The 23,909-nt window shown below is 41.8% G+C and overlaps 1 protein-coding gene across 2 annotated transcripts in view; it reads right to left on the bottom strand.

The window, feature by feature from the left end:
- LOC117447921 (solute carrier family 66 member 2) overlaps positions 1 to 23,909 on the bottom strand; it is a 145,171-nt gene that overhangs the window by 65,267 nt on the left and 55,995 nt on the right. Inside the window, exon 5 of one of the 2 annotated variants that reach the window (XM_034084928.2) lies at positions 10,319 to 14,125. The exons of the other annotated variant lie outside the window; for it this stretch is intronic. Coding sequence (XP_033940819.1) covers positions 13,951 to 14,125 — 175 coding nt within the window. The 3' untranslated portion in view covers positions 10,319 to 13,950. Of the gene's footprint in view, positions 1 to 10,318; positions 14,126 to 23,909 lie in introns of those variants that run through there. 2 annotated transcript variants of the gene reach the window in all.

The following is a 23,909-nucleotide window of genomic DNA, read 5'->3' as shown; positions in this document are numbered from 1 at the left end:
TCTAATATCCATAACTTTATAGGCTATTAGCTTAAAACTCGTCAGGCACTAGGAAGGATCACTTCTTCTTCAGGGCAGGCTACGCAGTACGCAGGCTAATGTACCGCAGTGGCTGCCTCTCTGGTGGACTCCGGTACTGCACATTATTCCCGAGACGTTTAAAAAAAAAAAAAAATTGTTTTCATTTCATTTCATTTCAAACCTTTATTTAACCAGATTGGTCCCATTGAGATCATAGATCTCTTTTTCAAGGGAGACCTTGAAACTTATTTTTTTAAGTGAAATATCCGGGGCTTTTCAGAAAACATCCGGGGCTTGAGCCCAAGTAGCCACCCCCTAGCGCCGCCTCTGCTCGCTTACCCTGCACCTTTCTGTTTTCCGTAGTCCTTGACCTAGGAAAAACCTCTTCCCTCCTCAGAGTTTGATCCTCTCCCACTGTGCCTTTGCCCGGCCCCGTCATTTCTTGCCTGGGGGGACAGAATGTCCCGCGCTGTGGGACCATGAGACTGCTCGGAGCCCAGAGCCATCTGGGCTGGCTGTACTGCATTTCCAAAAAGCATTCAGTCTGAGTTACACAGAGGTAGAAGAAATACTCAGATGTTCTACTTAAAAGCAAAGTAACAATACAACAGTGAAGATTTATTCTGATCAAAGTAAAAGTCTTGCATTGCATTTTTTTAATATACTAAAAGATTGGCTTTGAAATATAGCCTACTTAAATTGCTCAAGCTAAAAGCAATAATTACGCACAAAGGCACTTTTAAGAATTACAAATGGTGTGGTATAAGTTCATTTTCATTGGGGCATTACTGTTTTTATCACCTTACTGTTGCAGCAGGTTAATGTGGGGTTATTTAAATTACTTTATAAAGAGGGTTTTCCCTTTCCTGTAATGCGTTTTTATAGGTTCTTGTGCATGTAAACGGTCTGTAAAGGCTAAAATCCCAACGTTCTCTCCCCCCCCCCCCCTGCCTAAAATGCCTCCATTGGACTCCTTTATTTACTACATAATGACATTACTATGTAACACTCATGTTTCTATTGGCTGGCGCTCCAACACATTGTACGTGATAGGCGAAGAGGCGGGAGATCTCTAAGCAGTTGACCAATCACAAAAGCGCTGGGCTCTGGTTTCAGACAGAGGGTGAAAAGAGGTGCTGCAGCACAGGCAGTATGAGAGAAATAAAGCACTCTTTGAACATTAAATCATGTTAACATGTCACAGTAGAGGCACAACATACAAATATGAACTTGAAAATGTGCTTAATAAGTACAGTACTTGAATAAAACAGAATTTACATTTTTTCTCTCCCTCCGCTGCCTTATCTTCGCTTTTGTGTCTTCTGCTTTCATTCTCTCTCCATCTCTAACACTGCAATTACAGTCATAATATAAACTTCACAGTGCTGTACATTTATTTCCTCTCCTGTTTTCCCCTCTTCATCTCAGGGCTCTGACGTGTGCCTGGAAGGCAAAGAAACATCACCATCTGCTCGTCAAATTCCCCAATTCCAAAGACGTGTTTCCTCCATTTGTGCTGCCTTCTGTTATCTGCTCCTCTCTGTGCCCCTTCACCAATTGTTTAACCATAAAGGGGGGTCGACGGTCAGTCTCAGAAATAGTTTCCACTCAAAATGAGCTGTGAAATGTTTTTTATTAGTTTTGATGACAAGTTAAAAGATACATTTTCTCAGGCTCTCCGGTTGAGGAGCTTTTAGAGTGGCTCTTCTTCTAACCTAGGCCCTTTATTATAAGACCATCTGCCTGTGTCGCAAAAATAAAATGAGTTTGATCTATCTTCATACCAATCTCGCCCACTCGTTTCTCCTTTTATTTTTGGTGATTCTGATTCATTAAAGGGGTCAAATGGATGGCCCGATGTCTATGATAACAAAACATGGAAGGAAGAAAGCAGTTTCTGAGAAGTTTGAAAAGAGGGGGGTGATGTCCAGTTTGCCCCATTAAGTTGTATTGAGGTTTCTAAAACATGCACATCTGGGTGCTGTAATTATAGGGCACAGGGTTATCTAACTATGGAAATGTTTAAAATAAATAGCTTTACTACAGATGTAGATGTTGAAGGCAAATTAGGATTTACATTTCAGTAAAGCTGTATAACATAGACCGGTTGGCATTGGTGAGGAAAGCTGCGTTAAGTGTGTTAAATTATATCAGGGTCAGGGAAGGTTTTGTCAGATTTAATTGAGCAGGTGGACACAAATGAAGGAGGTTGCAGGAAACAGGAACAACAATAACAACAATTTAGCTGTGATTCTTAAGTGTTTATGAATGTAAATAGCTTAATTTCCCACACTTTTAATCTCAATTTGATTCATTCACTTCTACTTGGTAAAAGTTTTCTGTACATAAAACTCTTCTGAAGCGACGCTAGAACTAACAATTAACGGTATGTCTATATTTGTGACTTATAATGCAGATTTGATGTGCCTTTTAGCATTATTGCTAACATTGCTAACATTCAAATGATAACATTATTATGAAAAAGATGATAAACGTTTAACTCCTATTTTGTCCTTTGCTCAACCATACAGTATATATCTTTTTTTTAACTCATGAAACCAAACCGCTGCACACAATATTTTTCGGATCGCAAAGAGCCAAATTAGAGCAGGTCGACAATAGTACACAAAGTCTGCTGAATATTTGTTTGTTATAAACTAAGACTGGAACAGTGAAAAAGTGAGCATGTCTCACTTGAACTGCATGACGACACTCTCTTATTAATACATGGAGCGTGGCGGGAGAGTGCGGCATATCACAGAGCCGAAGTGCAGGTGGACTATTTTAGCTCACCTCATCAATCATTAAAACAAGCCACTGTATGGACGGACATGTCGGTGCAGCGCTGATGGATGGGTGGAGTGAGAGAAGGGAAGGTAGGCCATGGCAGGCAGCCAGGCAGCACCATTATGAACATTCACCGTGAAATATCCAGAATATATATCACAAGGAGAAGTCCTGTCTTTGTGGGCAGAACAGAACAGTGATCACCGTGTGATACAGGATGTCAGGTACATCAGAGTGGCCTTATTACTAATGGATGTTCACGCCAGGTCTAGTGAAGCCACCAACAGGTGCAACACACAGTCTGTCCTTATCCAACTCATCTATAAACCATAGGGAGCCTCACATTATCTACTGCATCCATTTTAATATTTAACTTTCCTCACTGCAGTGCAGCTTTGCTCTCCTCCCTGTGATGATGCGTTACCTAGAAAGCAGCACGTCTAAATGATCCCCCACTCATTATTTTCCCCCTTGTGTGTCCAGCAAAGTCAGACTTTTCTTTTCTTGATTTATCCGCAGGTAGACTCAATCTATTCAAGTAGAGGAAGTCAAGGTTCTCCCAGGACAGCAGGCACACTGTATCACAGCTCTGGATGATAGCTGCAGTGGGAAATGTTGTACACAGTTGATGTACAGGCATAATCAAGCAGTTGCACCCTTAAAAGGACCTCAAGCCTATATCCCTGGTTGATTTAGTTCAAATGAGAAGTTCATGAGGCTCAGAAATCCTTAAAGCAGCAGCTTATCCTTTTTGTTTGTCAGGGTCAATATTTTTCTTAACAAGCTCCAAGACATGTTTTCAGGGTTGCTGGACAATTTTCAGATGCTTTTTGAAGACATTCTTGGGACATACATTTAGTTATACTCTTTCCACAGGCAAAATAAATGCAAATTAGGACGAATATTTGTGTTTGAAATCATCGCGACAATATTAATATGTATATTTGTCTTGCTATCTTCTCATAACTGTCATATTTAAAACATCACTACATGGCAAAGGCAATTAACTGTGTCCCATTGTTATGGTTGAAAGTGCATGCGACGTGCACTATTTGACTTTATTTGTATTTCAGTCAGACAACTCACGTGTTTCTTAATATGTTTATTATAAGCAGCATATAGTTTGAGTTTGGCGTCTAGGCTTGGGCCTCATCACTCCACAGATTTACAAAGAACATTGAGTGATGATTAGATAACTATCCCCCGAGCCTACAGGTGGAAGCTGGGGTGGTGGTGGGGCAGGCGAGCAGCAGCAACATGATACAGCAGCAGGAACATGAACATAGCAATAGCAAGTGAACACAGCAGTGCAGCAGCAGCATAGCGAGGCAGAGGCAGGAAGACCTGGCAGCTTGAATAGAGCGGCAGTGTGCATCTTGACCGGGTGGCGGCATTACCTACTGACGCAGCAACCACTGTAAGTACTATTCTTGTTTAATTAGACTTCTCTATTTCAGTTATTCTACTCTGTATAATTGTTCTGTAGTTATTGTAGCTAAATCTGCGCTTTTGAGAGATTTTAAATCTCAGATCTGATCACGTGAACCTGTTAAACAGGGCTCAGTATGCAATCAAGCGTGTATTAAAATAGGCACGGCCTCTCAGCTGATTGCGTGAAGTGTACAACAGCGTGAAGTGGTCATCTTCCAGCTAAAAAGCATTCAAATATCGCATTTAAAAACTGAAGAAGTCAGTGTGCTTCTTGACCGGGTGGCGGCATTACCTACTGACGCAGCAACCACTGTAAGTACTATTCTTGTTTAATTAGACTTCTCTATTTCAGTTATTCTACTCTGTATAATTGTTCTGTAGTTATTGTAGCTAAATCGGCACTTTTGAGAGATTTTAAATCTCAGATCTGATCACGTGAACCTGTTAAACAGGGCTCAGTAGGCAATCAAGCCTGCATTACACAACCTGATCTCACCAGAATGTGTGACTCCACCACAACTCCTTAACACCACAATGCGTGGTGGAGTCACGAACTTTGTTACATTTGCGTGTCGGCACCACGCAAACAACCCCAATGTAAAGTGAATGAGGCTCCTTTGTCGTGGTGCACACACGCATTTCTACAACGTCCCGCAGTGAGCTTTTATTCTATACAACGTTTTTTAAATCTACTTTATAGCTTGTAGTAACTCACGGGAGGCTTCTTTTATTTTATTTGTATTCATAATTATTTTTAATTTTCATCAGAATGTAAAAATTACATTGGTTACGAATTTGTGTTCTCAAAAAACAGTGCATTGTGTGTAATGCAACTGTGATTTTTATTAAATTAGTTAGTTTTTAAGGAAGGCCAGAGCTTCAGCTGTGTCAAATAGATTGTTCCCTTTAGTTAACGTTATTTAAAAGATAATGATCATGTCCTCTGTATTGTATTACGAGCGTCCATTCCCATTGGATAACGGAGCATTTTACACCCGGAAGTAAGTAGCCTATTCTCCTTACTGTCGATTGATTTTACAGTGATATCTGCTCTACTCATCGACTAAAAAACACCAAATTGTCCTTGTTAATTACACAACATTGATTGGTTTGAATTGTGTACAATGCTTTTGTATTTTCCCCCTTCGATTCGGAGAAACAAATATTTTTTCGGAGTTTTAGGATGGCCGAAGACACTACACTACCCAGAATCCTCAGCTATCGTTTGGGACTACACCATGTGCTTAGCTTGACAAACCCCGTGATCAGTCCTCAACCTCTGTGATTGGATGCGCAACGTTTACACAGAACGTCAAAAAGGACTTTGAAATGGAATGAAACCCATCGACGGCACACTATTCAAAACAGGAATCGAACGTGTCCTACCCCCCCCTCCTCCCCCCTTAGGTCACAGGCTCCTCCAACAGTGCTACGCAATAAAACAGATACACAGAAAAAATAGTGAAATAGTGCAATAAGAGTCTATATACAAGTGATTGGAATATGATATATTAGATAAATAATTTCTAAGTAGCAGCCAGATGAATGTTATTTCTAAGTTCAGGTGTTTAATAGTCTTCTGGCCTGTGGGATGAAGCTGTCTCTGTGTCTGGTGGTTTTAGTCCGAATGCTGTGGTACCGCCTGCCAGACTGCAGCAGACAGAACCGTTTGTGGCTGGGGTGATGGGGGTATTTTATAATCCTGAGGGCTTTCTTTAAGGTTAACCTGGTATTTTTAATCCACTACATTTATTTTAGTTACTTTACAGATTTGGATTAATGATGTGAAATATAAACAACCCTTAAATCAGACTTTAGTTACACCTGAATGAAATTCAGTGAAGGTGATTGTCAAGTGCCAACAATCAGAAGAGATATTTGATAGTTGGTGCTTGAGAAGACTAAATATTTATCTGCAGATCCGTTTAAAGCATATTCATTACTCGTTATTCTCTAATAGTTAATTAAAGACTGTATATAATTGCTATTTTGTACATCCCTTTCAAGATTTTCTAAGGTTTATTGACATATCATATACACAATAGCGTAGTTATGCATGAATGAAAAACTTGAGTCACAGGTTCCTCAACAGTGCATTACAAGACATCTATCAATGTGTGTACTTCCACCATTACACTGTCGTATTCTGCACATTTCTTTAAATAAAGCCTTATTAGTTAGCACATCCTCCTATCAGGCACTAAACTGTTTTACTCTAGATATCATTTGAGTATCTTCTTGATATTTTCTATTCTATATTTATATCATTGACCTTCTACTTTCCCACTATTTTGTATGTACTCTTAATATTTAAATGTTTTCATAAAATATAACACATTCAAAAGTGCTTTACAAAAATGAAAGACATTAAGAAAAAGGCATTTTAAACAGTCATTAAAAAGCAACACAATCTTCCTGCATTGCAATTACTCTAAACATGTAATAACGTGCTTTAACCAGTAGGTGGTTTGGGTTAAAAGGCTGTCAAGTTTACAGTGTTAACAAAATAAAATATACTGCTGTTTCCGGTTTAGTTTACGACGAATATTATTTTGTTATTGTTTTGATATTTGTAACACAAAAGCGATGGAAAAAACCCATAGCAACCAAAAAAAGATGGTCTTAACATGACCCAGTGGTCTAGAAGTTAATAAAAAACAATAATATCAAAACAAAATATTACTACTAACTTTATTGTGAAATTAAAACAGAACGGTAAAGAATAGTTTCCGGTCTATTCTAAGCCCGATCTCTGTAGATAAATAAATAACTACGACAGATGTGTAATATTTAATGCAGCCAAACCATTTATTACAATGCATTCATGTGATGACTTTCAAAGAGTAAAGCAAGCACTGCTGAATAAAGTATGATTTTCTCTTTTACGAAACCTTTTTTATATGGAATGCAGTTGGAGGTCAACCAATCAAAGAGCTTGAGGACTGATCACGGGGTTTGTCAAGCTAAGCACATGGTGTAGTCCCAAACGATAGCTGAGGATTCTGGGTAGTGTAGTGTCTTCTGCCGTCCAAAAACTCCGAAAAAATCTTTGTTTCTCCGAATCGAAGGGGGAAAATACAAAAGCATTGTACACAATTCAAACCAATCAATGTTGTGTAATTAACAAGGATAATCTGGTGTGTTTGAGTTGATGAGTAGTTCAGATATCACTGTAAAATCAATCGACAGTAAGGAGAATAGGCTACTTACTTCCGGGTGTAAAATTCTCCATTTTCCAATGGGAATGGACGCTCGTAATACAATACAGGGGACATGATCATTATCTTTTAAATAACGTTAACTAAAGGGAACAATCTATTTGACACAGCTGAAGCTCTGGCCTTCCTTAAAAACTAACTAATTTAATAAAAATCACAGTTGTATTACACACAATGCAGTGTTTTTTGAGAACACAAATTCGTAACTAATGTAATTTTTACATTCTGACGAAAAATAAAAAATAATTATGAATACAAATAAAATAAAAGAAGCCTCCCGTGAGTTACTACAAGCTATAAAGTAGATTTTAAACACGTTTTATAGAATAAAAGGTCACTGCGGGACGTTGTAGAAATGCGTGTGTGCACCACGACAAAGGAGCCTCATTCACTTTACATTGGGGTTGTTTGCGTGGTGCCGACACGCAAATGTAACAAAGTTCGTGACTCCACCACGCATTGTGGTGTTAAGGAGTTGTGGTGGAGTCACGCATTCTGGTGAGATCAGGTTGGCATTACAATAGGCAGGGCCTCTCAGCTGTCGCCCATCAGCTGTAGAGAGTTAACTAATTAGAGGGGCGTGGCACCACAGCTGTGTGAACTCAGCAATCAGGCTCCATTTAGGTAGCTCTTTCCTTGAGCGTCAGCGGCAGACTGACAAAGACATTGGAGTCACGAGGGTGGCAAAGAGGAGGCAAATCCTACTCTGATTGAGCTAAGTATTGCTGGTGTCTTATTTTTCTTTTCTTTAGCTTTCTAGCCCCTCATGCTATAATCATGTGTATTTTCTCCATTCCTGTTCATCTGTCTTCTCGCAATTATCACTGGCCCGTGTATCTCCTAATCGCTATAACCGGCCTGCTCTCGTCTATCCCACATGCTCCACTGACATCCAACATCTAGTTTCAGGCGGCCTGTGGAACTGCCAGTCAGCTGTTCCTAAGGCTGACTTCATCTCTGGCTACGCCTCCCTGCAGTCTCTGGATTTCCTTGCTCTCACTGAGACCTGGATTACTCCATTCAACACATCCACCCCGGCATATTCCTTCTCCCATTCTCCCATACACCCAGACCCACTGGCAGAGGAGGTGGCACTGGTCTCCTGCTCTCTCCCACATGGAGCTTTTCCCTCTTCAAGCTACCTAACTTCACTCCTTCCACCTTTGAATTCCACGCCGTCACACAGTAACCCATCCTATACAATTAACCATTGTTGTTCTCTACCGTCCACCAGGCGCCTTGGGGGACTTCTTGGAGGAATTGGATAATCTCCTATCACACATCCCTGAATCTGGCCCTCCCGCTGTACTTCTCGGAGACTTCAACCATATTCTCAAGGAACTGCACTACTTCTAACCTCTCTGCAAACCCGCTCCACACATCCGATCACTTCTTCATCTCATTCTCTCTACCCCTTTCCAAACATAGCAAACTAATCTCTTCTCATCCTGCACCTGTCCGCCGTAACCTCCGTTCCCTCTCCTCCTCTACCTTTGCCTCCTCGGTGCTCTCAGCCCTCCCTTCCTCTGACTCGTTCCAACTCCTGCCTCTAAACTCTGCTGCATAAACTCTCCTCTCATCATCTCTGAACTCTCTCTGTCCTCTCACATCTCGGCAGGCTCGTCAGTCCCCTCCTGCTCCCTGGCTAAATGACGCACTGCGTGCTAATAGAACCATCCTTCGGGCAGCAGAGCGGAAACGGTGGAAATCCAAACACCGCGACGACCTCCTAACCTATCAGGCTCTCCTCTCCTCTTTCTCTGCTTCGATCTCTCAGGCAAAAAGCACTTTCTTTCAAGATAAGATCCAATCTTCCTATTCCAATCCTAAAAAACTATTTTCCATCTTCTCCACCCTCTTGGACCCCCCCCCAAAGCCCCTCCCCCCTCCTCATTTCTGTCAAGCGACTTTGTTAACCACTTTGAAAAAAAGGTTGATGATATTCGCTCTTCTTTTTCTGACTCACCTCTACTCACCGCTGGGTCACCAGACCCTCCTTCCACCCGCACACTAACCTCCTTTTCCCCTCTCTCGCCAAGTGAGGTTCTTACCCTCATTACCTCTACCCGCCCTACCACCTGTCCTCTGGACCCTATCCCTTCAAACCTCCTTCAGACTATCGCTCCTGATATTCTACCGTTTCTCACCCATTTCATCAACACTTCTCTAACTGCTAACAGAGCACTTATATACTAATATTGGACTGGCTTATCTATAGCCAGTTGAGTAGCACTTGAAATACTTGGCTCTATGAAACCTGATGTACTTATATGATTCTGTTTTCTTCAAGGTTGTGTCTTCCTGGTCGAATGTACTTATTGTAAGTCGCTTTGGATAAAAGCGTCAGCTAAATGCAATGTAATGTTTCGGAGAATGTGTTTGGTTGGTTGTAAGAGGGACGAGGATTGTTAATTTTCACATCATTGTGTAAAACAGTTATCTGTTCTGGTCATGGCTTTAGTTCATTTCCCACATTTAAACACCCACGTCACTTATACAACATACTTTTCTTCTTTCATCCAGTCACTAAATTGCAAGTCTGCTCATCTTCTTCATGTCACATATTGGCCGGTGCGGCTCAGGGCTAAAGACATTTATCCAGATTATTCTTCCAGATCATAAGAAATAACAGAGGGGCTGTATATCGTCTCTGAAATCCACTGACCAACTGTCTTTATCCAAGCATCATCTGGACTGTTATATATATATACCTCTTTTATCCTTTTGTTTGGTGAGGAAATCACAAGAAAAGGAAAGCAGTGGACTCTGGAGGCCACACAACATTTATATCACAGATGTTATGACCTTATCTTAAAAAAAGGGTTTGAAGGATCCACAGGAGACAGTAACAACACCAAAACCATTTTGTGAAATATAAATTATATTTGAGAAAATATCATAATAAATATTTCACTTACATACAATTTAAATGTGTGATGGCACCAGACCTTGTACATCGTATTACCATCATAATGTTATATAACATTTAAATGATCTGATACACTTTTAAATACATTAAAAGGGAACCATGACTTTTTGGTTGTACTTTTGGTTTCCTGTAAAAGAAAAGTAAGACATCACAAAAAAAAAAGTAACATTTTTTTTTTTACGTGACGGATAATTCACAAACTGTTTCATGTTAAATGAAAAATATATATTGCATCTGGTAGAAGTAACAGTCTCTCCCACCTCAGAAAACAACAATACGCCAATTTCTTAACAGTGTTCCAATGGTAAGGACACACAAACGTTAACCATAATGTGAGTTTGGTGGTGGGATTACCACAGCAGGGCACTCTGGTAATCTATCACAATGTCCTTGAGAGGAAAATGCCATGGGGAGCCCAAATGTTAAACTAAATCCTAGGAGGCGGCAGTACTGAGGCTCTGAGAGAGGGACAAGATTAAAATACACATCTGGTGATAAGAGCTAATAGAATACAGACATATTGCAGTTTTAATACAACTGTGGTAGGCTGGGTATAGGAGATAAGACACATAAAGCTTCCTATACAAATGTAATGGAAGATAAACAGAGTTGTAGAATGCATGTTTACCCACAATGGAAGGTCACGCAGATAAAATCTATTACCCGGATCAAATACATTTCATTGAGACAGATCCTACAAATATTTGACAGCACCAACAGAAAAACACTGATTGAGGTGCATCCATCGACACATACTGTAACACCAACATATTATAACATCCCCAATAAGTAAGGGTTGTTTTCATATGTACACACACATCCGGATGATACAACTATACGCCATCACAGAAGGAAGTGTTCCTCTTTTTAGATGATCGTGTGGCCAGTGACATTAAATGCCTTACAATGATTGATTTGACCATATTAATACTCACTTTGCTTCTGAATGTTAGATAAGAAGAAAAATACCACTCTTACATATGTAGGGCAAAGAAGTAGCAAGAACTAGCAGTCAGTTAGCTTAGCATAATGAAGCGAAAGAGCTAACCTGGCTCTGTCCAACAGTAACATAACAAGCATACAAGCACCTAAAAAAACAAAACAAATCTACAGGGAACTTTTGTGCCGATTTATATCCTGTCAGGGAACAGTAACTTTGTGAAGGTGCTTTTAAAATGTTTTCGACAGAGCCTGGACCCTTTTCCAGACATTATGCTAAGCTAACCAATGCCTGAAAAAGCGCAATTCCCATACACTGACTGAAAATCAAGACCTCATAAACCCAGTGTAATATCAAAGCATCATGATACTAACTCAATCACTGTTATATTTAGAAGACTTGTCAGACGATGAAAACCTCACTCAACATTGTATCAAAATTCTCTTTCATGTAGATATTGTTTATTACATGCTGACCCTGAGGATATGTCGGAAATGTACTGCGATACAGCTTCACAACAGTTTTCTATGGCATACAGGCAACTACAGGAGGAGGTTGTCTGGTAACCACTGCAGTGTGTAATTCAAACAGAATATGTAGGTGTTAGCAGATGGACACAAACTGCCTGCTAAGTTAAAAAGGTGACCAAAGGATTGATACGCTGGTAAAAAAGCTTACAACTTAATTAAATTGTGCCTTGGGGGGAGGCGAACAGAAACGTGCACTGACTACTGATCAGCTGCTGGTACAGATTTGTTTCCTCCTGCATCAATATTTTTGAGAGGGAACTGAAGAAAAACTTGATATAACTACAGCTCGCCTTGAGAAACCATAGATATAAATTGCTGTTTAAATGAAAATCAGCTCTTCTGAATCAAATATTTATGATTTTTCTTAGCATTTTGTAGGGCTGGAATGGATGATTAAGGTTTTTTGGTTTTCTGTAATGGCATGCATTACATAAGCTGTCCTCTGTTTAATGGGGAATTTGTAGTTACATCAAAGCTTTACAAATTGCCAATCTAGGAATGATTAAACGTGCTTTGAGAGGGAAACTAAATATTTTCATCTCAGGGACTCTGCAGGATTTATTTGGGGGTAAGTGGGGGTCATAAAATGGGGAGTGTATTTCATATTTTGACTAATGGGAGGGTAGTTTGACTTTCTGGCAGGGCATGGAATTATCTTTTATATTTCTCACCCTGGATGTATACTTGAATTTAAGCCTTCCCTTGGTATAGTTAGTTATTTAATAATTAGCTACATCAGTGCAATGCAACACAGGCATTGTGTTGGTTAGGTGATGTGCAATGGGGACATACAACTGATGTCATACATAAGTTACAATGGCATTTAATGTATTTTTCTTAATTCTTGGTTGAGTACTTCAGAGTTTGCAGCTCTGCCACGGTCGCTCATTGGCACACTGGCAATAGTAACAAGTTAGTCATTACCAGCCCTTAAAAAAAAGCTAGTTGATTTATACATTTGGCAATTTCCAGTTTGACTTCCTAGGAGGTTCTTGTGTTTTTTGAAAGTCAAACACAATATTTAACACCTCCTCCCTGACCTAATCATTTTCATAAAGTCCCTACAGGTATCTTTCTTGTAGTCCAAAACAAATGTTCACAGTAGGGAATAGGAGTTGTCATCATCAGTCATCTTTTCAGAGTTTCAGAGTCTCAAAAAATAAGAGTATTTTTAAAGAGCGAAATAATCAGCAGATGATGGGACACTAAAAACAAGTAATAGGGCGATGACATGTTAGAGATTACAATGCCACAAATATGGTTACTTTACCTTAAATATTTGGATCTGAGGTATGAGTTTGTTGGTATCTACGAAATATTTAGTTACGAATCAAAGCATTACAGCAACATTTTTATGGCAGCATTTCTGTAGTTCATTTTTCTTCCCATACTTTGGAGAAACAGCTGCATTGCTTGTCAATTAAACCACAAAGCACCAGATTGATGTCTTGCTTAGTTAACATGATTTTGTGTACATTCTGCAGCCTTGGTTTGGCCAACGGCAGAAATCCATTTGGGCTGCATGAATACACCAGCAAGCATGCCACACCCTGACAGACTATGCATCATGACAACAGTCCAGCGAGGTGTCGAGTGTAAACCAGTCAGGAAGTGGAACCCAGTGCAGGACTGGCTGCTACAGCTGCCAGTCCTGCAGAACAGAGCTGCCAGTGTGAACAATGTTTCACTCTCACAGTTTCCATGTCCATTACACTTGAGAATATAGAACATGTTCAACAGAGAACAAATAAATAGTGCAAACAAATGCACAAAAATACTGCATTATCTTAAAAATGTAAAGGCAAAGGTGTGGTTCATTGTGCTTGGCTAAAAGTAGTTTGATCAAGGTTAAACTGGTTTACCTAATTGCAGTTGAAGGTAAATTGGGTCTACACGATTCCCTTATGATAAAGTACACTGATTCAAGGAAAACCATTACAGAAAACAAAAAATAATCTATATTGACTTCTTGATGCTAAATATCCATCATGATAATTCCATCGATGTGGCACCTATTGTTTTATTAAAAATACATCAAATATCAACATTTAACACGTGCCCTGGTTTCTCCGCTGCCTTGAGTCGCCGTCGTGCTCAGCCAAGCTTGACCCGTGTGTCTTGGCTGTAAAAAATGACCTGCAGCAGGATGGCCACGTCGATCAGGATCTGGACCGAACTGCACACCCAGAACTGAGCCGGGCTCTCGTTCATCACGAAGTAGACGGTCTTGAAGACGTCGCCGGCTGTCCACAGCATCACCATCTTCACACTGGAGCAATGGAGGCACAGAGAGATGTGGTGAAGGTGTGCGGACACAGAGAATTAAGGGGTTTTCTCTTAAATTCATCTTTCAACATTTGGGATAGCATTAATACTGGAAACATGGAGAAACAGCAAGCACGGCTCTGTCCAAAGGAAACAATTACACCTACAAGTAGATGTTTCTTAGCTCTACGTATATTATCTAAGTTTGGTTTGTAGAAACCACAAAAACAGCGTTGAAACCTTAATATAACATTTAGGTGGGGTTATTAATGATGGTCCTTGGCCCTGGCTGTTTTTTGGTCCTGACCAGCTGTCAGGAAATGAGCTGTGACACCAACACAAGTTAAAATACCAGCCATAAATTGTTTAGGGTATACAGTATCTCCCCAAAATTATTTTCATTTTTTACACAGAGAAGATATAACTTGTTAGTAAGCTTAAATGGTAAATGGTATTTCTTTCATATAGCGCTTATCCAGTCTGAATGACTCCTCAAACTGCTTTGCAAAGTCAGCATTCATCCATTCACACCCACTAATACAGAGACAGGGGCTGCCATACAAGTAGCCACCTGCTCAATGAAGCTAACTCCCACACACATTCACACACAGTTGGCCATGCCATTGGGAGCCATTTGGGGTTAATTGAGATCGAACCCACCACCACCACCTCCCAGCCACAGTCGCCCCTAAGCGCTGGTAGACAGATAAATCATCTCTTGACGGAGCCCAGCTAGCTGTTTTCATATTGTTTAGACATTAGAAAGCGGTATCATCTTTCTTATATAACTTTCATTAGATATCAGCACATTTCCAAAAATGTCAAAGCATTTCCTGTCTGAGAGACAGAGAGTGAGAAGAAAGACCTTGAAGCAGCCACTAGTAATCTGTCATGCCAGGGGCCTGATGCCTACACAATACCCTGAAGGAGTCCTCAGAAAATGTACCACTCCTCCTAGAGTTATCACTTTCTATCTTGTCTTCATCATTTATCGTTTTCTCCCCCTGTGCTATAATCCCCCCATACTTTTTGTGCCGTCTCGACTCATTTACCGTCAGGTTTCTTTAACTCTTAACCTTCAAAGTATTTGTTCCCTCCTCTGTTCTTGCGCCGATATTCTCATAGGAATGAATGTAATATGAGTTTATTATTTGTATTAGGACTGACTGGGCCTGGGGATGGAGCCGGACCATCACTCATCCATGACACATCCTGTAAGGGTCAGAGAGGGTTGAGGGAGAAAGAAAAGGGGAGAGACGGAGACAGAGGACAACATTTATCTAGCATGCAGTGGGAGAAACAAGGAGAAGCCAGAAAGAACGAGAGGGACCTCTGTGATTGGGGAGGAGACCTCTCTGAGACAGTTATAGAATAGGAGTGTGTGTGGGGGCAGAGGCAGCGACTGTCGGGACACGTGTCCTGTCCTTCAGCTCTCCTTGCAGAGTCATGTCAATGTCCTAACTCTCCCCGGGCTCCCTTCAGGCCCCCATGGGGAGCCGAAACAATTGCGGCAAACAATCCTGCCCTGGCATGGAAACAAGGACATTATTATTCCATGTCTGAGAATATGCTATATCTAGTCACTGAATATGCAATCAAAATGTGATCATCGACCTGGAACACGGGCTGTGTTGTGGAGCTACACGATGTGTTGCAATGGAAGTTGAACTCACAGCTGGCACAATACATGGGATGTTGAAGAAACCCGTCGGTAACAGAAATGAATCTGTTCAGCTCAAAGGAATCAGAGCATGTGAAGAGAACGGAAGTGAGAAAAACTATAGGTTACTTACGTAACCCCAGGCCTAAGAGTAACATGAAGTGAGATGTCTCCCTATGGGATGCGCCTCATCGCGGAGCAAACAGAAGCATCAATCTCATTACGCCAATCCTGATGGCTGGCTGGTGATCTTGACGTCAGCGTCAGGGAATTCACCCCCTATAAGTAGCTTGCGCCACAACGCATGCGTCATTCAAACACCTCTTCTCGCTTCACCATAGCAAGGAGGGCCGTCTGGTGAGACATCTCACTTCATGTTACTCTGAGAAACTGGGGTTACGTAAGTAACCTATAGTTCTCATTCATAACACTCCGTTCGATGTCTCACTATGGGATATTGTAGCTCCCGTATTGCCAGGCGAGCTTATCTCGAAAATCACCAACCAACCAGAATTTAACAGGTAGAGTCCCGACTCAACAAGGTGCCCAGCACTGCTCGGGCACGAGTAACAGGCTTGCCCTTGTGAGGGTTAGCCCAGGACACGAAGAGTTGGTCATTAAGACGAAGCTCTTTTGATCTGTCCATATATGTGTGTAAAGCCCGGACTGGACACAACAGATCCTGCTGCTGCTCCCCGGAGGAAACCAGCGGCGGAGGAAATGCCTCAATGTCAATTGGGGTACACGAACCAACCACCTTTGGTGTAAAGGCAGGGTTGGGTTTCAACAACACTCTCGTTTGCCCTGGGGCGAACTGAGTGCATGAGGGATGTACAGACAGTGCATGAATATCGCTGACCCGTTTAGCGGATGCCAGGGCCAGTAACAGCACTGTCTTGAGTGACAGATGTTTCATGTCAGCTCCTTCCAGGGGTTCAAATGGGGTCATTCAGAGCCCATTTAAAACCACTGCCAGGTCCCATAAGGGCACCAGCGACCTGGAGACAGGGAGGAGCCTGCGAGCTCCCTTCATAAAACGGCAAACCAAAGGATGTTGGCTAGCCGTCTTACCCTCAAAGCCCACATGGCATGCAGCAATAGCAGCCAGGTACACCTTGATCGTGGAGAAAGCTCTGTGTTTATCGATCAAGTCCTGTAGAAATGATAAAATCACCCCGACAGGACATTGAAAGGAGATGTGCCCTTTTTGAAGGCACCACTCCTCAAACACCCTCCACTTACAGTCGTAAAGAGACCTGGTGGAGGAAGCTCTCGCACTCTGAATAGTGTTTATCACCTTCTGAGGGAGTCCCACTGTATTCAGATTGTACCACTCACGGGTCAGGCCCATAGTGCCCCGCGCTCTGGGCGTGGGTGAAGGATTGCCCCCCCCGCCTGAGATAATCTGTCCCTGCGTGGTGGGGGCTGCCATGGCTGCCCGCACAACAGCTGATATATCTCCGCCAGCCCGTATGTTGCGGGCTAGGGCAGAACCATCAAGATAAGTGTGTGGCGTTGCTCCTTCACTCTGGCCAGAGTTGGGGGTAACAGAGCCAGGGGTGGGAACGCGTACAGAGGACTCGGAGGTCAATCGTGTACGGTTGCGTCCCCGCCTAACGGTGCGTTTAAATCGTGCATTAAAGAGAACAGCTGTCATTGAGCATTTTTTTCTTTCTTTATGCGAACAGACTTAACGCGGCTCCGCCGTAACGCACCCACAGCGGACTCACGATCCTTGGATGAGGAGTCCAGTCTGCATAGAGTGGTGCACCTCTGGACAGTAGTTCTGTCCAGAGGTGCATAACTCCCGGTACCTGTGTCGCTCTCAGAGAGAGGAGACGTCTGCCGCTCCAAGGGATCAGTTTGTGTGCCAGTGTGTGTGGCTGGAGACAACGCAACCTCCCTTGGCGGTTCATACACAATATCGTGTTGTCTGTCCTCACGAGGACATGGTGTCCTCTGAGAGAAGGCAGGAAGCGTTTTAGGGTGGGGAACACCGCTAAAAGATCCGGGTAATTTACGTGCGCCCGCTGGAGGTCTCTGCTCTAGATACCTCTCACCGGGCGACCTTCGTAAATACCCTATCAGCCTGTCTGACGTGCGTCCGTGGTGACCACCTTCCGTGAAAGGACAGCACCCGTAGGCGCGTCCCTGACTTTCTCGTAGAGAAGGGCGAGGTCGATTTTTAAGTACTAACGGCGTTAGTACTACCGTCTTCCTGCGAAGCAGAAGGAGTAGCCGGCTAGCGCCCGTTAGAGATGGGCGAGTCATGATTCATCCGGATCATTAACCCGGATCCTAGTAATGAGCCGGTCGTGACGAGTCTCCCTCTCGATTAACCCGAGTCCTTTGAGTCCTACACCTGATGTGACGTAACAATTAAAACTATAAATTGCGTCACTCTTTACTCTCTTTATAACGTGTACAATCACATTACAACGTTGTTGTATCCAGAGATCCAGCAGACTCGTCGCCATGCACGAATCAACAGCAAATTCAGCCCCTCCTCCGGCTCCCGCGAGAGTCCCGTGAGCCGTGAGTGAGCCGTGAGTCGTTGGACTCGCGGGAGCCGTGAGTGAGCCGTGAGCCGTGAGTGAGCCGTGAGTCCGCAAATCTCTGAGTCTGCTGCGACTCGTCGAGGGAGCCGTGGGACTCGCGGGAGCCGTGGGACTCGGAGGAGGGGCTGAGTCTGCTGTAGATTCGTGCATGGGGACGAGTCTGCTGGATCTCTGGATCTGCTGCCTGCTATATGTTACGGCTCTGAGTCCTCGTAGGCTACTGGTCTCTCTCGATCATTGACCTGGATTCACGGATCCCGCGATTTTTCCGGCTCTAAATTAAGTTTCAGTGTAGACTTCTAACAAAATGGTCATGTTGTGCAACAGTCTCCTGTAATAATATCTGCATTTCCAATAAGGATCTTACTTGGAAACTCGTTTATTTTGAACATGGCACACAAAAAGAAACAAATGACAGAAAATTGCAAAACAGTTAGAATATATAAAATGTAATTATACAATTATTATTATTATTATTATTAAATGAAAACACAATTGTGCAAAATTAGCTTAAGTACAGGAACATATTAAAATAACTATATACATATAATGCAAAACACTTATTTTTTAAAATGCACACACACACACATGTTTTATTAAAGCAAAAGACACTGTGTAGCGGAGGTTAATGTAACGTTAGTTTAATATGCTGGTTAAATGCAACAACTTTTCGGTTTCACCGGTAGGATTTCTACGGTCTTGGTCATGCTGACTCATATGACTCAAATGACTCGTATGATCCGGATCTCTTCAATGATTGACTCAGAAGACTCCGAGTCCATAAAATGATCCGGATTTGCCATCTCTAGCGCCCGTCGACCGAAATGGTATTTTGGGTTCAGTCTGTGGACAGTGAAGCTTGCCCGGCTACTGTAGAGATGTGCTCTGAAGCGAGAAGAGGTGTTTGAATGACGCATGCGTTGTGGCGCAAGCTACTTATAGGGGGTGGATTCCCTGACGCTGACGTCAAGATCACCAGCCAATCAGGATTGGCGTAATGAGATTGATGCTTCTGTTTGCTCCGCGATGAGGCGCATCCCATAGTGAGACATCGAACGGAGTGTTATGAATGAGAACAACAAAACAGATCACACACAAATGTTCTGTTCACATCATTCCAATTCTCTGATATTTCTACGACATCTTTAAGGAAGCTAAGTTGTTAGCGAGAGTGGTGTGAAGGTGTTTGCTAACGCTGTTCTGTTTTAATGTCTGTACCATAACAACAGCTTTTATATCTGCAATCTAAGACATCCAGTTTCCCTTTTTGAATGCTAAATACAGTATACTGCTGCGGAAAATATGTGCAAGGTGCGTGCTGTGTTCAAGTGCACCTATTTGGTGCAGTCGGTAGTTCTTTAAAATTGATTTGATGTTTGTGGGCCTCGAGACAAAAACCGAAGAACAGTGAGTAACTTTTGAAAAACAAAATATTGTAATCTTACCCTTATAAAAAAATAAAAGTACTTACCTGATTCTACCTTGACGGGGAATCAGGTAGCTTATGTTGGCTAATGTTAGCAGAGGTACAATGCTTTATATAACACATTATTGAGTTGGTTTGACTCTTCTACACTCTACTAACATGTAATTGTGGCAAAAGGTGCCTTGTTCAGCAAAGTTTAGCTTTAAATTGATTTGTTTCAATCCAAAACTTGTATGGATCCACCCTGAATCTGAGTGTTAAAAAACAGCCAACAATACAAAGCCAATCTGCTCCTGTCAACACACAAGCCCCTTCCCGTTTGGTCCTCCTCCACCAGGAACCACCCAGGCTTTAGTAAGAATCGGGCTATTTACAGCGCTCCCAAAGGCTGACCAAGAAGTGCTTGTTTAGACCACATCTGAGTCACACTGATGTGTTTGGCTCCCCTAACAATTTTAAACCTTCGGTGCAAACACTCCAAGGTTTGATTGAACTTTTCCAAAAATAAGTGGCCCAAAGAATTTTAAATCGTCTTGCTTTTACTCTCTCTCTCTAAACTGTGCCTGCCTCTCAGGGGAAATATATACTTTTTGTTCCACAGAACTTTTGAGTTCCTCAGAGCACATCCTTTGCTGAACTTCAGATTTATTGTTTCATCTCTCTCCTCATCTTTCCCCTTCACTGCTTTTATTCATCTTCCCGCTCAACTGTCTTTCTTATTCTTACTGCTTCTGTCATTGCTTTCACTTCGCTTCTATCTTACCTATAACAGTGAATGAAGCTAGTGACTTTTAGCCGCTTCCGGAGCAAACCATGATACAAATCAAACACTGAATTTAGAGCACAGTAAGCTAGCTGGTTGTAACAAATTCCCCCAAAAATAACTTGTGAGGAGGTGATACTACATTCAAAATAATGGAAGAAAATTACATCAAAAGAGTGTCAATTTCTAATCAAAATTAAAAATGTATTTAATATTTGGTTTGTTATGATCCATTGAATTTTAAAATGTACAGTGTATCAGCACAACTAGCCCTGCCTTGTACTGAAGTGTGTAGAGGCCTTTTTTATCTTCAACACTTATACTGAACAATTAGACAAAGGTAATGCTAACAAATGTTTGCTAACTTTGTTAAATGCCATTTAGTACAGTAGCTTTAATTCTCTTGAATGTCTACTTAATTCCAGTGAAGGTCTTGACTAGGGAAGCTGCACTAAAAGGTACTTCCTTTCTCCTCTTTTGAAATAACAGCTTTTCTCCACCTGATTTCAAATGTGTGCTTTTAGTTTGAAAGCCCTGGACAGGCTTGATTTGTTAAAAGAGTGACAGCCCTTATCCTCTGTTGTACTAAAGGACTGTAATGTTTAAGTCTGGGAACAAAAGTGTGTAGAGAGAGTCTGCACGTGGACTAACCATATTTTCCTAACATCTGTTCATTTGCCCATTTATAACCAGATACATCTCATTAGTAGAAGAAGAATTAGATAGCATGCACATGCACTCAGAGCTGGTTAGGGCTGCAAATGAAAGATTGATGGTGGGGAGAATGAAGAGGCAGATACAAATAAATTACTACAACTATTTTTCTTTGTATTTAATGAATTCCATTTTTGTTCATCTGCCATAAAACAAATGCACCTTTAAATTCCCTTTTTTTTATTTGACTGCATTTCTCGTTTTATTTGGATTATACGTAATAACACTGGCTATTGTTAGGCTAATATTGCAGTTATTATATTGTCAGTTAACTGATGTTGAATGAATGGCAGCATTTGAAATGTGACATGAAAATGATTATAACCAATAAGGATATATGTTCTAATAATATGTCCAGAAAAGAAAGGAAGAAATGTATCTAGAAAGTGTCCTTTACTAAGCATTTTCTCATGTGTCTTTAAAAAAACAAAAATAATCCACGCTTTACTTTATAACTTCTCCCTTCTCCTTCTCCACAGCCCTCCAACCTTAGTTTATTTCTACCTTTCTCTCAGCCTTTGTCTAACCTTCCCTCCCTTCCACCACCCTCCCAAATGTTTAGCTCCCCCCTTTGGCTAATGTATTTGCTCATGAGACGGCAAACATCATTAACGAGGATGAGTCATTAACAATGTAATTAAGCAGGGCGGGTCATCGGTACAGACGCAGCAGGATGGAGACAAAATGCCAGTTTGAGGTCGTTCATCTCTGGTATGATCACACATATTCACATTGTACACACCACAATACACACACACACACACACACACACACACACACACACACACACACACACACACACACACACACACACACACACACACACACACACACACACACACACACACACACACACACACACACACACACACACACACACACACACACACACACACACACACACACACACACACACACACACACACACACACACACACACACACACACACACACACACACGCTCTCATGTAGCTCCATCTGGCAGAGATAGCGTTATCGTGGGACTTGTGGCTCAGTTGACAGGTGATGAAAGACACACAGAACAAACAATTGAACTTGGTCTGGTGCGAGGCTCTGAGCGTCCACAGGGAGAAGGAGTTATTATGGTATTGATTGAGAATATTGACTGGACTGACTACCTGATTCACACACACACACATGCCTTAACCAGCGTGCATGCAGTGATGCATTTAGCTTTAAAGACACATTGAAATGCAGTGAACATGCAAACCATGAAATTGCTAATTTGCTTCACGTTCTCATCAAAGCTCGAGCACACCTGAAAACACACTGACGCACACACATGCACTCACGCTGACTCATTTCAGCATAGCCTGGACAAGTCTTTCATTGATTACTGCTGGCCTGACACCCTCATCTGAGCAAGTGGACGGAGATGAGAGAGGAAAGGGTGAAATGGTGAACTGAGCACTTCAGGGACGTAGAGGAAAAAAAGAGCGATAGGAGACGGCCGATGGAGGGTAAAAGGAAAATGATAAGGGATGGATGAATATCTAGCGGGGCAGGGAGGGACGATACATCTAGTGAGGGGTGAGAAACGAAGCCACCCTGAAAGTTGGAGAGTGACAGGGGTGAGCGATAGAGGGAGCGAGAGGGGGGGTCTGATTGCACACTGGGATGGTCATAAGGGGGCCGGGCAGTAAGTGTGCTGTGTATTGAACGATGCTGTCAAGCCAGCTATTAGCTCCTCTAAGAGGCTCAAGTGGACAAGTGGAACATTACTTCAGGAAACAGGGCTGAGTGACATTTAGAAATAGAAAAGGGAGAGGGAGAATTTAAAGGACATGAGTATGGAGTGTGCAATTTTGTGATTTCACGGCCGAAATATTAACTAAGTTGCCAGATGCATCTTTAAATGTCACTTTGCAGAACAGCTTAAGGCAGGTCTATAAATAACCAGAAAGATCGCAGCAGGAGAGCTTACAATCAATTATATGTACTTTTTTACAGTTCACAGGGTTTCAACAAACATCACATTCAAGGACTTTCCAGACCCAATTCAGCTAAAGAGGACATATAAAGCTCCTTCTCAGGTTCATTTCATATATTGTTCATCTACTGCAGGGGTGGGGAACCTTTTTCCTCTCAAGGGCCATTTCAATTTGTACAATATCCTCCGAGGGCCGTATACAAGTTATTGACCTCTGCTTAAAAATACTAAAATCACAGATTCATTTGGCCTTTCTTTCATGCTGTGCAAAGAAAAGACAACCTCTTAATCCAGATATTTTACCATGACTCGCACATGAATGCACGTGCATGGTTGTGACCACCAAAACAGAAAGATATGGACCCAAGATGTGTGCAAAAGTATTTAGTTTCCTATCCATGTGGACATGATTTAAGTGGGGGGACACACACCTCCTCTAGGGGGGGGGGGGGGGGGGCATGCTCCCCCGGGAATATTTTTTTTAAATGTTGAAGTTGAAAGCATCAATCTGGTGCACTTTGAGAGCAATATTAGGAGATCTATGGAAACATCTCTCAACACCCATATGAAACAGAACTGTAAGCAGATTTATTTTTCTTTATGGATATTTTAAAAATCACCCCCCTTTCAAACTGTATTCTTGTTTATTAATAACAACTTATTTTACTGTCATATAGTATTTTATACCTGTTTACTTTATTCTCTTATTTTGTTAT

The sequence above is a fragment of the Pseudochaenichthys georgianus genome, chromosome 6 (genome assembly GCF_902827115.2).
Source record: "Pseudochaenichthys georgianus chromosome 6, fPseGeo1.2, whole genome shotgun sequence".
NCBI lineage: Eukaryota > Metazoa > Chordata > Actinopteri > Perciformes > Channichthyidae > Pseudochaenichthys > Pseudochaenichthys georgianus.
This window is presented reverse-complemented; position numbering and strand designations above follow the sequence as displayed.